Source organism: Macrotis lagotis, chromosome 7, assembly GCF_037893015.1.
Source record: "Macrotis lagotis isolate mMagLag1 chromosome 7, bilby.v1.9.chrom.fasta, whole genome shotgun sequence".
Classification (NCBI taxonomy): Eukaryota; Metazoa; Chordata; class Mammalia; order Peramelemorphia; family Peramelidae; genus Macrotis; species Macrotis lagotis.
Genome location: NC_133664.1, coordinates 53,114,367 through 53,130,754, shown reverse-complemented (window position 1 = coordinate 53,130,754; position 16,388 = coordinate 53,114,367). Strand labels below are relative to the sequence as shown.

The 16,388-nt window shown below is 37.5% G+C and overlaps 1 protein-coding gene and 1 long non-coding RNA gene across 4 annotated transcripts in view; one reads left to right on the top strand and one right to left on the bottom strand.

Annotated features, from left to right (window-relative positions):
* ABCB1 (ATP binding cassette subfamily B member 1) overlaps window positions 1-16,388 on the bottom strand; it is a 199,455-nt gene that overhangs the window by 83,313 nt on the left and 99,754 nt on the right. Inside the window, exons 1-3 of one of the 3 annotated variants that reach the window (XM_074192892.1) lie at window positions 10,122-11,081; window positions 8,898-8,983; window positions 4,691-4,742 (exon numbers count right to left, since the gene is read on the bottom strand). In XM_074192892.1, coding sequence (XP_074048993.1) covers window positions 4,691-4,742; window positions 8,898-8,977 — 132 coding nt within the window. In that variant the 5' untranslated portion in view covers window positions 8,978-8,983; window positions 10,122-11,081. Of the gene's footprint in view, window positions 1-4,690; window positions 4,743-8,397; window positions 8,817-8,897; window positions 8,984-10,121; window positions 11,082-16,388 lie in introns of those variants that run through there. The other 2 variants (XM_074192893.1, XM_074192894.1) reach the window with 2 other exon arrangements.
* Window positions 9,574-16,388, top strand: part of LOC141492533 (uncharacterized) — a 47,286-nt gene continuing 40,471 nt past the window's right edge. The window contains exon 1 of the long non-coding RNA XR_012469952.1: window positions 9,574-10,316. This is a non-coding gene — a long non-coding RNA (uncharacterized LOC141492533). The remainder of the gene's footprint in view (window positions 10,317-16,388) is intronic.

Genomic DNA, 16,388 nt, shown 5'->3' with positions numbered 1-16,388 from the left:
GCTGTCCACGTAAGACATAGATAAGAATCACACAGGATGAATAAATATTGATGGATCATGAATTTAGACCTGGGAGGGATGTTCAAGGGCATTTAATCCAATGACCTGCTTTATTGATGAAGAAATGAAGACCCAAAAGACAAAAGGTCTTGTCACAATCATATATGTGGTGATAAATGCAGGATTTAAACTCAGGCCCTTTGACCTCAAAAACTAGTGCTCTTTCCACTAAGCCACCCTGCTTCTAAAAGGGAAGATTTGCAAGACTAGAAAGAGAACCAAGATCAGAGATCTGTTTGTCAATAAGATTGTATTGTCTTTCAATTAGAGTAATTAATTCAATTAGAATAGACCTAAGAGTATATTTAAAGATCTTCTGATGGTCTGGAAGCCTTTGATGAAATAGAATTGTACCTAACAACATCCATTCCATGTAGGTTCTGAGCACTCAGTAAATGAATGATAATTATTAATATGAAGAAGAAGATGGGAATGTCAATATAGCCATTTTAAAGTACACAACACTGTCAGGTATAGGAAGTTTGTATAAAGCATGGCTATAAGAAGTGAGTAGATAGCACCTTAAGAAGAAAGAGACCCAAAATATTACTTTCTATGAAATACCTTATTGGCACTCTGGATACAATACTTGAACTGGAGTCAGGAAAATCTAAATTTAAAACTGGTCTTATATACATACTTAACCATATAACCCTTTTTAACTTCCTATTTGCCCCAATTTTCTCATCTATACGATGGGGAAACTATAGCACCTACTCCTCAGGGCTATTGTGAAGATATAATGAAGTATTTGTAAAGCAATTTGCAAACTGTAAAACAACTTATATATGGTAGCTATTATTATTATTATTATTATTCCTTAATTGGTATGGAAATATGACCATATTAAGACTAGCAAACTGTCTAACCAAAATATTTTAAGTTGTGCCTTTTTTATTTTACAATTGTTTTTCTGAAGAGAAAATTTAAATTTTCCCCAGGATACTTAAAGGTTAGGGGAAAATTCAATTTTCTCCTTCTTTACTAATTCACCACCACCTTTTTTTCGGGTAGAGGAAAAAAACTCAAGGTGGGCCTTAATTAACAAAGTAACATTATTTTGACCTTTCATGAAGCTTATTATAACTAATAGTATTGGGAAGAACATTAGCCTCTCACCCAAAAACTTCCTTAATAAGTTTCTATTTTGTGTACAGGTTTTCTCAAAGTTCTACATGATTTATTCAGCTAAAGAAACAAGTGAAAGCAATGACCCCAGGACAATTCCCTTTCCAAAAATATGACTTTGATTTGTGATTCTTAGAAAATTTATGTGAATTTTGCATGTCTAGCATTTATTGTTCAAAGAATATAAACAAGTAATTTTCTGGGAGGAAATTTAAATTATCAGTAAATATGTGAAAAAATGTTCTAAATTCCTAAAAATTAGATATATAAGTTAAAACAACTTTGAATCCTTCAGGTGGGCAAAGATGATAAAAAAGGAAAATGACACTTGTTTGAAGGGTTGTGATTAACTAGTCCAATGATTAACTGGAATTAGTCCCATTGTTCTAGAACTATAATTCCCAAGTTAATAAGTTGTACATATCCTTTGACTCAGTTATATCACTACTAGTCCTAGACTCCAAGAAGATTTCCTTAAAAAAATCTATATGTGGGGTAGCTAGGTGGCACAGTGAATAAAGCACCAACCCTGGAATCAGGAGGACCTGAGTTCAAATATGACCTCAGACATTTACTAATTACCTATCTGTGTGACCTTGGGCAAGTCACTTAACCCCACTGCCTTGCAAAAAAAAACTAAAAAAAAACTCTATAAGTTAAAAACATGTATAGTAGCTCTCTTCATAGTACCCCTAAAACTGGAAATCAATAGTGTATCTTTATTAAATAATGACCATACAAATTATAGTATATGAATGCAACAATATTGGGCTCTAAGAAATGATAAAACAAACAGTTTTTGAAGAAACTAGCAAGATATTTTATGAACTAATGAAGAGTAAAATGAACAGAAGAAGGAGAATAATTTTTACAACAATACTACCATATTATATGAAAGATTTTTAAAGATTAAAGATGAAACATATGATTTGCCTTGTGCCAGAGAGACATGGGACTTAAAATTCAGAGAAACAAACATATTTTGGAGCATCATCTATTTGAGAATTTGCTTTGCTGAACTATGCATGTTTATCATGATAATTTTATATTTTGGGTTTTTTTTGCTGCTGTTGGTCAATCTGGGGGAGAACAGTGGGAGGGACATATTATAAATGTACACAAAATATATATATTTGTGCATAAATAACATATATAAATACCCAGATAAGCTTATGATTTATTGCCAAATTATATATATATATATATATATATATATATATATATATATATATGTATGTATGTATTATATAGTAAGAGCCCTGAATTTTCCCCAATTTTATGCTGAGTACAATTTGTAAAAGAAGAAAATTCAGGTTTGAGATTAGAAATGAAAACTTCTAAATAGATCAATATTTCAAAAAGATTTCTTATACAAAGACTGAAATATATGAACCCCCAAAATATGACTTGGGAATTTTGCAGAGTAGAGCAGACAAGTGATTTTATGCTATTACTCCCCCAAAAAAATTCTAAAGGGACAGAAATACAAAGCAGACACTGAAGTATCAATATGTCTATCATATAATAATGGAGCTATTAATAGGGGAAAATATTAACTTTCAGGGTCCAGTGAATTTGGTTATTATCTCCTAACCTCCAATTAACTTGTGCACACATTTAGTAAGCTGCCCTGAACAAAGAGTCTATATTACTTCTGAGTCCTTCATCAAAGTTGTGAGTGATGGTGTTGCTTTCTATCTTCTTGTGTGACTGATTAGGTTCTAAGTTATGGTTCCCATTTTTTCTCTAAACCTTCAGTATCATAAATATAGCAAGAAGCAAGGTAGGGAACACTCCAACCACACTTATAAAATTCATGATCTCATCTTGAGGAGACTGTAGGCTCATAGATTGAAATATGGGAAGACTCATTTCAAATAGTCTCATTTTCTCATTTTCTACATGAGGAAACAGACCAAGTGATTTGCCCAAGAAATCCAGAGAATGGCAATTAGGATTTGAACTCAGGTCCCATACATCCAAGTTTATCACTCTTTGTACCTCACTATGCTGCCTCATAGGAAAAGAAAGGATAAGATAAGTAGTAATTCTTAATTAAGTTTCCTGTAGTCATTGGGATAAAGAAGTTACAAGGTCTTTGTCAATCCCAGATATTCTTGGTTGCTCAGCATTAACTTTGTTAGTGGAGAAGACCAATGATAAGGTCCAAACAATGAATAATTATTGATTCTTCTCATTAATGTGAGTAACAGGAATTTGGATTCCAAACTCATAATGTTTCAAATCTAGGGAAACCTAGCAATCACTCTTACTTCAAGAGACTTTTCTTATCTATCTTCCTTCCTTCCTTCCTTCCTACACCTTGCTTATACAGATCTCCAGTTAACGATCATGGACTTAGAATCACAAGCGCCAATAGAGAGCAAGAAGGGATATCACCTGCTCATTTAACCAATGAGGAAACTAGGATTCAGAGAGATGAAGGACAACACAGGTAGTAAGCAGCTGGATGCACAGAATTAGGGGTGAAGGCAGAACTAACTGAATCACAAGTAATCAGTAGGTTAGTGCCAGACTAAGAGATGATAATAACATATTAATGCCTTATGGCCAATAGAGTCGTAAGGATTGACTCCCTTGCTTAATGACCTCCTGTGGTTCCCTATTACTTCCAGGATCAAATATAAAATCCTGTTTGCTGCCTAATGTTCTCTAGTACCTGACCTTTCTGACCTTGTCAGTCTTGTACCTTATTCTGATACCCATACTCCATACTCCACTGACACTGGCTTTCATGTTGTTCCTTATACAAAGATATTTCATATCCCAAGTCCCTTGCAATTTCATTGGCTGTTCTCTGTGCCTGAAATTCTCTTCCTTCTCACTTCTGCCTGCTGGTTTTCTTCAAATCTCAACTAAAATCCTCCCTCCTGCAATAAACTTTTCCCAATCCCCTTAATTCTAATGCTTCCCCATGAGAATTTTTCTAGTTTATTCTGTTCTTACAAAAATGTTTCCATGTTGTGTTAGAGCTCTTTGAAGGTGGGAACTGTTTTTGCTTTTCTTAGTATTCCAAGAATAACAAAATAATTGGCATATGGTAGGTACTTAACAAAAGTTAGTTGATATAACTCAACCAAATGAGATAACAAATTGTAAGGTGTTCACAAAACCCTAAAGGATTATATAACTGTTAGCTATGATTATGATTTTTGGTCACACTATTATTCTGTACTTTTATAATCTTAGAAGAAGTTAAGTAAAATCAATACAATACAACAAATGTCTATTTATTACTCACTATATGTGTAACATGCATAGTGATAGATAGCTACTGGGAAGATAAAACACAATCATCGAAAAAGTCTTTGGCCTCTAAAAGCTTACTTTCCCTTGCACTCCTGTACTTATAAACTTTCCTAATACAATATTATCTCTATCCAAGAGCTAACATAAATGTGATAAATATAAGCATTCAAAGAAGAAAATCTGTTTAGAAATTTGTTTTCCTTTTTGAATCAAAAATAAAGCAGTAACTCACCATTGTGAATATACTGACGGTTGGTTGTTTTTGCTTTTTCTTGTTTTTTTTACTAGAAAAGGAAACAAGAACAGAAAAGACATTCATCATTTTATACTTATGGACACAGTTCAAAATTTAATTACCTAAGTAATCTTCTCATGGCAGAAAATTAAATTTGTGGCTTAATTACCTTAAAAACCCATTGATTTCTTTAACAGTAGTTGATGTCAGAATCATTGTTTCTTATTTGTTGATTTAAAAACAAACATCTAGCATTCCTAGTATTTTCATCATATACCTTTCCCATGGAAGACTTCCCATATGTCCTATTTGCAAGCTAGAAATCTATGTCACATCAACATGTCCAAATAGGTGCCTCAAGAATTGCAGTTTATCACTATACAGACATAGGTTTATCATTATACACTATATAGGTTTAAAATACATTGGAAGTTTATTTTAATAAAAATAATTAAAAAAACAAAATTAGCTAGTAAATCATTTCCATGGGAAACAAAAATATAATGCCTTAAATATTTAATTTTGTAAAAAATGTGAAGCGAAGAGCATTAAATAATAATGGAACAAAACATTGATTTAACCCTTCAAGGTCAATAAAGTACTTTCTTCACAATTCTGAGAAGATCAGGTATTATTTTTTCCTTGTTATGAAAACTGAAGTTTTTGAAAAGCAAGGTGATTTGTCCATTTTACAAGTTAGCAAGTCTCTGAAGCAGCAATTGAACCCAAGTGTACTCACTCCAAGGCCACTGGACTTCCCTTGTCATTAGACTGCTTTTCATTAAAAGTATCTAACACGGGGGCGATAAAGCACCGGCCCTGGAGTCAGGAGTACCTGGGTTCAAATCTGGTCTCAGACACTTAATAATGACCTAGCTGTGTGGCCTTGGCCAAGCCACTTCACCCCATTTGCCTTACCAAAAAAAAAAAAGTATCTAACACAATACTTGAGTACTCTCTCAAACCCCCACATCAAAAAATCCCCAAAATCTCAGAATAGTACAATTAGAGAGATAATAGGAGAGATAAAAGGGAGAAAGTTGAACATGCAACTGACTGCTGAACGCTTGGCTAATGCCTCAAGGGGAATCATATTACACTAATGTCTAAAACTTAAATGGGAAAGAGAAGCCAGGAAGAAAACAAACCACTTAAATAATTTAGGCTTAAAATGATTTCTCTCATTTGGAAACTTAGATGACTCTGGCTTATGTTTTCTGAATATTGATGTCAAATATTTCTTTTTCCCTTGACTAATGGGGTCCTCGTAGATATGTGACATGTACATCATACAAGTCTATCTATCCCAAGAACAAAAATTAACTAAAATTGCTCTATATGGTCAGAGTTGACACTAACTAAATTATTAGCCAAGAGGCAGTCATAATTTCCCATCGGCCTCAGGTTCTTCATCTGCAAAACAGGAATATTCTAGTGCCTATCTCATAGGGTTGAAATGAGGCTCAAACGAGATCATTCCTGTATCAAGTACTTTCCAAACTTTAAAGTCCCCATGTCAGTTGTCATTAATAATTATTTAATAAATTCTTGAAACCCAAAGTAGGCCATTATACTAATAGAAGTTATTACTAAAAAGAGACAGTTCTATAAACAGTTAAAAGTTCTCTTCTCCAAAAGCCTGTAAGTATTAAAAGCAGAAAGACATTGCTAAAAGAGCTTCTTCAATCTTTATTTCCCCAATGAGGAAATAGTATAATTATCTTCAAAAAAGATGGACTTTTAATTTTTTAAAAAAAGTTAATGTTTAAAAAATAGGTTAACAGCTTATATAAGATTTCTGACAAAAGGTTATGTGACTCAGACAGAAGAGTTTTATAATGAGGGAGTCTGATTAATAACAATAGATATACAAATCTGGCCACTCTTGATGGTCTAGTTCAGATGCCTTCTCTGGGAAGTCTATACTAATCTATCTAATTGAAGTGATTTCCTCCTCCTTTAAAATCTCATAGCACTGTATGTGCCACTGTTGGAGTGTTTAGCACATTTATCACATTTAACATTAGTTGATATATTATATGTGCATATATTTATCTCTTCTTTCACTTTTTAACCCTCAAATCTGCTCTAGCACACTGCTTTGCACATGGGTATGGAGTGGAGGGAGAGGATAATATAAAAATGCTAGATAAATGAATATTCAATAGTACTGATGATACCCAGAAATTTTTCACAAAGCTAAATTTATAAAATTTTGCAAAAAAAAAAAAAGAGATAGATGTTTTTCCCAAAAGATTTTCATTACTTCTCTTTGTTCTGAGTCAGTACTATTTAACTCAAAGCAATAGATTAGTTTGGAAAAAAAGAATATTGAATTGAAAAGGACCTGACAAAAAATTAAGCTATTTATTGTAAATTACTTTAATCATGGGGTTCCAAGCACATCCTCTCCTAAAATTAACCAAGGTTGAATGTCATTAAATCTAGCCACAGCTAGCCCTCTAGAAATATAGAAGTTTTCAACATGTTTACAAAGGTTTTTTAAAATTAAGCAAAGCACTGCACATCAAAATTATTAGATTATAAATTCCTTGAGGGTTTTTCTTTGTATCACCAACACTTATTAATAAAGTATCTGGAATATAATATACACACATAATAAAATGTTTTGTTAACTAGACTTATTTACATCAGATTTTTTTTTGGCAAGATTAAGTGATTTGTCTAAGGTCACATAGCCATTGTGACAAAAGTCTGAAGACATATTTTAACCCAGGTTTTCCTGACTCCAGGGTCATTAAACATTTTTTCTAAAAAATTATTAAATTTAATTACTTTAAAACCACTAGAGGAAAGGACTTGTAAAAGTAAATCTGGGATGATGAACCCTTTTACAAGATGAAGTTTCTTCCTATAAATAGGTGAATAAATCACCTTCCAAATCTACATTTTATATGATTTTTGGATATTGGATTTCCTTGTGGTGAGGTACAGGAAAAGCTCCAGGATGTTTCCAACTCTTTGGCTATTTAAAAAGAATGGTATCCTCTTTCACTAGCCGTGTGGTACCAGTAGTATCATTTCTTAATGAAGTAGGTGTTACTAGCTTGCCAGTAACATTTTAGCCGATCCTAAATGAACCACGAGTTCATTTACAACCTGTCTCCACTTTAGGCTTTTCTAATGTCATATCCCATTCTTCATTTACTGGTAGTAAACAAAGGCAGCTTGGTGGCCCAGTGGGCAGAGCACTGGCCTTGGAATCAAGGGGCCTAGAGTTCTTTACTAGTTGGGTGACCTTGGTAAGTCATTTAACCCTGATTGTCTCCCATCCAGGGCCATCTCCAGTCATCCTGATTCCTATCGGGCCACTGGCCCCATTTGCCTCTGGAGGGGATGGTGCAGCTGGTAGCACAGCCCCCCCTCACTCAAATCCAATTCATGTGTTTGCTATGGTATCACCTCCCTGACGTCATAGTTGCCCCTTGAGAAGCCAGGACAAACAGCAGCAGCAGAGGACAATTCCGTATAAATACATGTTTTTTGATCAGGCTAGATCAACTGAGAACACAACTTTAGCATTTGAAAAAGATGATTTTTTTTACCTCCATTCAATATGGCCATGAACTGGAGGAAGTGGAGATGTGTAATAAAACTAATTTTGCATGTGAATTTGGTTTCTACTTTTACAGTTTCTCATCACTCCTTTGCTCTTGTACTCAAATAACAACTTTCACAATTACCTCAGAACATCCTCTCCTTTTCTGTCTCAGTTCTCTTCCTTCCTCTCACGACCCTTTGACCTTAACAACCCAAATATACTTCCAAACCCCCTTTCGTGCTTCCCCTTTAAGGATTTCGAGGTTATTAGTCACCAGTTAAAAATAGCGTGCTAGAGTTTTCCTTAATTCTATCAGTGCCTTCAGAGACCGTAACTTCGGGGAGCGGTGACTCTGCGTGTTTGAGGCTCGGGCAGTTCTGCTCCCGACCACACAGGAAGCTCCGAGTTCGCATCTACAGAAATGCCGAGAAGGTTCAGTTAGGCTGATAAACAGGCAGAGATGTGCGTGCGGGTTCCCAGCATCACAGGCGCCTTCTGTGCCACAGGACACAGGCGCCTTCTGTGCCACCCACAGGACCCGTGTGCGAGGATGTCGGCTGCGGCTCTGGAGAACCCGCCAGAACGCAGGCCTCCTTGTGTTTTTAATTCACGTCTAAGCGAGGACGGCGCTCCAAGTCCCACCTTTTGCCCCCCGCGCTCTCGTCCGGGCCCTCTTCCGGGGGGCTCCTCGCCGCCCCGTTGCTATCGCCGTCCCAGCTCATCTCTCCCTGGAAGAAAGCGGAGAGAAGAGAGATGAAAAGCAAGTCCCGGGAGGCGGCCCCGGCCCGGCCCGGCCCGCTCACCTCCCCCCTCCCTGCCCGGCCCGGCCCGTCCTGCTCACCTCCCTCCCGGCCCGGCCCGCTCACCTCCCTGCCCGGCCCCGGCCCGGCCCGGCCCGCTCACCTCCCCCCTCCCTGCCCGGCCCCGGCCCCCGGCCCGGCCCGCTCACCTCCCTCCCTGCCCGGCTCCGGCCCGGCCCGGCCCGCTCACCTCCCTCCCGGCCCGGCTCCGGCCCGGTCCGCTCACCTCCCTCCCTGCCCGGCCCGGCCCGGCCCGCTCACCTCCCTCCCTGCCCGGCCCGGCCCGGCCCGCTCACCTCCCGGCCCGCTCACCTCCCTCCCTGCCCGGCCCCGGCCTCCCCCGCCCCAACGAGCCAAGGCAAGGGCGCACCGAGGTGAGTCTGCAGGAGCCCGGCCGGGACTAGAACCCAGGACTGGCCCCCGCCCTGCCTGCAGCTCGCAGAGGCCCGAGGGGGGCTGGCCCGGCTCCCCCGGCTCCTCCGGGCCTGGGAAGCGGCAGGAGGCCGGCCAGGGCCAGCTTCGCGCCCCCCTCAGCCGCACAGCTGGCGGGGTGCAAAGGGGCGGACTTTGCCCGCCGCCCCCGCCCCCGCCCCCCAGGCTGGGGCCGCCCGAAGCCTCCGCTTCTCCCCTCCTTGCTCCTCTCCCCGGGGGGGCTCTGGGCGAACTCCGGCCCCGGAAAGGAGCAGCCCCGGGGCTGCGGAGGCCATCGCTCAGGCTGGGCTCGGCCCGGGCACTGCCCAGAGGCAGAGCAAGCTAGCACAGCTCTGCCACCGCCGCCTGGACTGCAGGGGCTGCCCAGCCTCTCTCTGGGTTAGTTATCCATCCCTCACTGGGTTGCGCATATTCTCACTGGGCTGCCCAGCCTCTCACTGGCTGCCCATTCTCTCACTGGGCTGCCCAGCCTCCCACTGACTCTCACTGGGCTGCCCATCTTCTCTCTGGGTTAGTCACCCATCCTGTCCTGGGCTGCCCAGCCTCTCGCTGGGCGCTGTACCACTGCGCTCTCTCCCTTCCATCTCTCAGTTCCCAGATTCTCCGATTGCCCCTCCCTGAGCCAAGCACTCACCTGAGCTGAGCTCCCTCCAGAGCTCTGTGGAGGGTCGATATCGGAAGAGGAAAGAGGCAAAACGGCTACAGTCTAACAAAGGAGCCTCTTGCACGCCGCGCAAATGAGCCCGGACTTGTGGGGAGAAACTCTTCAACCTTTGACAAGCTGTCCACACCCTCTTAAGCCCAGCCAATCAGCTCTACAACTCAGCAGGTACTTTGGTTGGAAGTCTCAAGTTTATTAAGGATTGGAATTTAAGAAAGCAAAACATAAAATGCATATTCATTCATCCCTTTTTCTCTCTTTAGCAAATAGAAACAGGATTAATCCTCTTGAGAGAGCATCCTATTTGCTAAAGAAGGGAAACAATTATTTTCTAAGTCTTTGAGCATAGACAAGATTTAATAAATTTATCTTTTAAACAGACACTAATTTGTAAATTTTAATTTATTTTAGATATAACACACATGTGCTGGGGTGTTAAGAATTTTAATTAAGGCAAATAGCAACTAGACTAAGTGTGACTTTTTAACCTTTTTTAATGTCACAGGCAGCCTGCAGAAGCCTATGAATTCCTTCTCAGAATATTTTTTTAACTTTTTTTTTTGCAAGGCAATGGGGTTAAGTGGTTTGCCCAAGGCTACAGAGCTAGGTGATTATTGTCTCACACCGGATTTGAATCCAGGTACTCCTGACTCCAGGACCAGTGCTTTAGCCACTGTGCCACCTAGTTGCCCCCCCTCAATAATATTTTTTAAGCTTCAGATAAAATATATAGAATTACAAAGGAAATCTCCTATTATCAAAATACCATTATGAAAACATTAAAAAATTCATACCCCAAGTCTTGGAACCCCAGATTAAATATTTTTCCCCTAGGCCTCATTTCTCAAAGATATAAAGAATTAAGTCAAATTTATTTTAAAAAGAACCATTCCCCATTTCATAAATGATCAAAAGATATGAACAGTTTTTAGATGAAATAATCAAAGTTATCCATAGCCATATTAAAAAATTGTTCTAACTCACTACTGATTGGAGAAAGGAAAATTAAAACAATCTTGAGATACTACCTCAAACCTATTAGATTGACTAATAGGACAAGAAAAATGGACAATAACAAATGTTGGGGGGGGGAAATGAGACATTAAGGCACTGTTAATGGAGTTGTGAACTAATTCAACCATTCTGTAGAGCTGTTTGAAACTATACCCAAATGACTATAAAACCTATTGACCTAGCAATACCACTACTAGGCCTGTGTTCTAAAAGAGATTCTAAAAGTAAAGAAATGGACCATTACGTACAAAAATCTTTATAGCAGCTCTTTTGTAGTGGCAAACAATTGGAAATTAAGGGAATTCCCATCAAATGGGGAATGGCTGAACAGTTTGGGGTATGTGATTATGATGAAATACTATTCTGTTGTAAACAGTGAATCATATATATGTAAATACACATATGTATATCTTATATTTTTCCTGTTTTATGAACTCTTTGGAATATGGACTAGTAGTTATATTGTTGGACCAAAGGTCATGCACAGTTTTAGTGACCTTTAGACATAGTTCCCAATTGCTCTCCAGAGTGGTTAGATTAGTTCACAAATCCACCAATAGTGCATTAGTGTCCCAGTTTTCCCACGTCCCTTCCAACATTGATCTTTTTCCTTTTTTGGTCATTTTAGCTAATCCAATAGGTGAGTTGTTTTAATTTGCATTTCTCTAATCAATAATGTTTTGGAGCATTTTTTCATATGACTATAGATAGCTTTAATTTTTTCATCTGAAAACTGCCTGTTCATATCCTTTGACCATTTACCAATTGAAGAAAGGCAGCTAGAGCTTATAAATTGAGTAGTCTCTTTTTGAAGAGATTAAATTATAGCATCTTCTTCAGTTCTATCTTCTGGCTATTGTTTCTACCTCCTTACCAGGAATCTTCTCTAATTTTCATTTGTTCTGTCTTTTTTTTTTCAGTTATATCTAACTCTTTGTGACCCCATTAGGGGTTGTATTGGAAAAACTATTAGAGTGTTTTGTCATATCCTTCTCCAGGTCATTTTACAGATGAGGAAACTGAGACAAACGGTATAAAGTGACTTGTCCAGGGTGACTCAGTTAATAGGTGTCTGAGATCAGATTTGAACTCAGGAACTTCCTGACTATCCACTGCACCATCTAATTACCCAATTTTCAAAAACAACTTTAAACTTGATTTGTATTCTTCTTTATTTCTGCCTTTTTTTCTACTTTAACATTTCTAACTAGACTTCATAAATCTTCATCCATGTCCCATATGAAGCACTTATCATGCTTATTGTCAAGCCTCCAACCCTTTTTCTCATGCTGTGTCCCTCCCTGATTTGCTCATTCCCTTCTGCCTACCTAACTCCTACCCACTTTTCAAGGACTAGGTTCAAATTCCACTTCCTCCCCTGAGTACTCCAAGTCAGTGTTGGTCTTTCTCTTCTCTGGATGACTGAACTCTGGATTATCTGAACAACATGGCATTTTATTATATTAATAATAACTAACATTCACACAGCCCTTTGGGATTTTACAGATCACTGTCCTTCCAAAACCTTATGTGGTGAGATTGTGTAAATACTAAAAGTCACTGACATCAATCTTCTAAGATTTGCCTAATGTTTTATGGCATTATCTCATTTGATCATAACAACCTATCCCCTGAACTTCCCTCTTTCTCTCAAGGGCACCACCATTTTTTAATAACCTCAGAGTCATCTTCTCATTCAGCACATCTAATGTATTGCCTAGTTATCACATCTTTCTTTTTCTTTTTCTTTGTAATTTCATTAATTATTATTATTTAACTTACTGAGCAACAGTTTGGGCACTGTGATAAACTGTTTTCCAATTAGATGCAAGGATAGTTTTCAACATTTATTTTTTTCAGGTTTTTGACTTCCATGTTTCCCTCCCCACCCCATGGCCACATGTACAACTTTATTTAACATATTTCTGTATTAGTCATGGTATAATAGAAGAATTAGAATAAGGCGGGGAAAATCAAGAGAAAGAAAGGGAGAAAAATGTAAGAAGTTTTAGAAAGTGAATATAGTATGCTTGCTTTGCATTCAGACTCCATAATTGTTTTTTTAACTGGACGTGGATAGCACTTTCCATAACAAGTCTCAGCATTGTCTTTGATCACTAAACTGCTGAGAAGAGTTGCTTCCATCAAAGTTGATCATCTCAATGTTGCTGTTAAAGTATATGATGTTCTCCTAGTTTGTTCACTTAACTCAGCATCAGTTCATGCAAATCTTTCCAGGTTTTTTTAAAAGCTTTTTTTTTTGTTCATGATTTCTTGCAGAATAATAGTACTCCATCACATTCATATACCATAACTTGTTCAGCCATTCTGCAATTGATGGCCATCTCTTCAATTTCCAATTCTTTGTACAAAGATCTGCTATAAATATTTTTTTGTACATATGAGTCTTTTTTCCTATTTTATGAACTCTTTGGGATATGGACTAGTAGTTGTATCATTGTATCAAAGAGCATGCACAGTTTTAGTGATTTTTAGACATAGTTCCCAATTGCTCTCCAGAGTGGTTAGATTAGTTCACAAATCCACCAATAGTGCATTAGTGTCCCAGTTTTCCCACGTCCCTTCCAACATTGATCTTTTTCCTTTTTTGGTCATTTTAGCTAATCCGATAGGTGAGTTGTTACCTCAGAATTGTTTTAATTTGCATTTCTCTAATCAATAATGTTTTGGAGCATTTTTTCATATGACTATAGATAGCTTTAATTTTTTCATCTGAAAACTGCCTGTTCATATCCTTTGACCATTTACCAATTGAAGAAAGGCAGCTAGAGCTTGTAACTTGACTGGTCTCCCTCTCTTAACTCTCTCCTCATTTATAACAATTCTCAATAGGACTGTAAAGGATATTCCTAAAGCATGTCTGACCATATCACTCTCTTGTTTAGTAAACTGAGGTGTTTCCCTCTTACTTTTTATGACCACTTAGTCCAACCTATATTCATATGTAATCCTCAGTATAACATATCAATAACCATCCTGCTTCTGCTTGAAGACCTTGAAGGAGGAGAAATCTATTCCATCTTGATTTGGCCTATTCTACTTTTGCATAATTCTAATTGTTAGGATATTTTTCTTGATATCAACCCAAAATAATAAAAAATTCTAACAAAGTAGCATGATGGCTATTGTGGAGAAAATATATGTTCAGGAAAGGAAATAGGTCAGTTCTGCAAAAAAGATTGGGGGGATATAAGGCACTTGAGTGCCTCAATGGTAGATAAACAGATGAATGATAGATCAATAGATATAAATAAATAAATAATCAATATGCCAGTTGAGGATAGAAGATGGAGTGATAAATAAATAAATGGAAGGTAAATAGATGATTGGTTGATACAGAGATCAATGCACACATCAGTAACAACATTGTTGGAAACAGCTCCTCTCAGCAGTCCAGAGAGCTAGGATAACTGTATTAGACTGGCTGTGGACTATATTATTCCCATCCAGAGGAAGACAAACAAAACAGAACAAGACACAAAAAAACAGCCCTTCAGAATCTGATGAACACTTCATAAAATTTGTCTCTTATGTATCGCTTTCCCTCAATTCTATTTCCTTATACTGAAAATGACTAATCTGTAAACATGTTTATGAAAACATATATGTACAATGCTACTGAGGGGAGGGGGTGGGAAGGGAGGTAGAAGGAAATTTTGTAACTTAAAAATATATGTGTGCATATGAATGAAAATAAATAAATTCAAAGAAAAAAGAAAGATAAGAGATAGAGATGATAGAACAATAGATATTTAGAGATAGGTAATAGATTGATAAATGACAGATCAAGGATAAATGATAGAATAGATAAATAGGATAGATGGATGGATAATATATGGATAAGTAGAATGAATAGATAAATAAATAAACTAGATGGATGGATGGATGGGTGATTTATAGATTACAAAATAGATAAATGGATGGATGAATAATAGATAAATAAATATAAATAGATCATTAGATGATAGTTTAATGATAGGTAGATAGATGGCAGATTGATGATAACTGATTGTTGACATATAAATGTAGGTAGACAGATGATAAATTAATAGATGGTAAGTTATGGATAGATAAATGTTATGGATAGATAGATGCATAGATAGAAAAATAGATGAATGAATAGAAAAATCAGGTATCAAATAATTACTATTATCCTAAGTTCTTTGCTAAGTGTTAGGAATGCAAATTCAAATAAATAAGACATTACTTGCTCTCATGGAGCTTAGATTCTAATAAGAGAGAACAACACATAAGACAGAGATAGAAAGGGAAGGGAGAGATACTTGTGATGAGGAATCCTGTAGGGATAACCAAGAAAACAAATGGTGGCATGATTCTAGGTAAGACAAGACAAAATCCCACTTGTGAAAGCTAGGAGACCCAGGAACAGATTCCAGAGATACAATAAAGGAAGTTGAGATTGATGGCTCAAGTGTACATAGCCACAGAATGTAAAAACGCTAAAGGAAATTCTCTAGCACTCTGGGAAGACCTTCTATAGAGGACTTTTGGGAGATCTAGACAAGGACACAGGAATAAGAAGGTATAGATGGATGCTTAACTCTACCATCAGAAGAATTAACTATACCAATGAAATCATAGATCCATTGATGCACTTATTGTATGCTTAACACTTTATCTGAATGAAAGGATGGTGCAGAATAAATTCAAGGATAATCACAGTAGATTGTGGGGAGATATAATTACCCAATTTCAGGAAGTTACATCACATTTCCCAAGAATGTCTGCATAAAACTAAATATCTTAGCATAAGTAAACATTAAGTAATGAGCTAATGCATCAACCTTGACATTGGCCTATTTTATCTGATAAACAACTCAAATATCTTCTCTCCTTGACATGGTGAAAGAACATAACTGTCAATCAGCCATGAAAGAAAGTTAGATAGATGAAGAATGGAAGTATATTAACCAGAGGTACATTTGAACTAAAATCAACTTTCTGGAAATGACTAGAACTTATGCCTATTAGCTAACTGGTTATATTTTGTTTCTTTTTTTTTCTTTTATTCTGTCTTGTAAGTTTAGAGTTGGAAGGGAACTACTTACTGTCCAGTTGTTTCAGTCATGCCCATTCTTTGTGACCTCATTTGGGATTTTCTTGGCAGAAGTGATATACCATTTCTTTCTTCAGCTCATTTTATATTTGAGGAAATTGAGGCAGTGACTTGTCTGAGGTCATAAA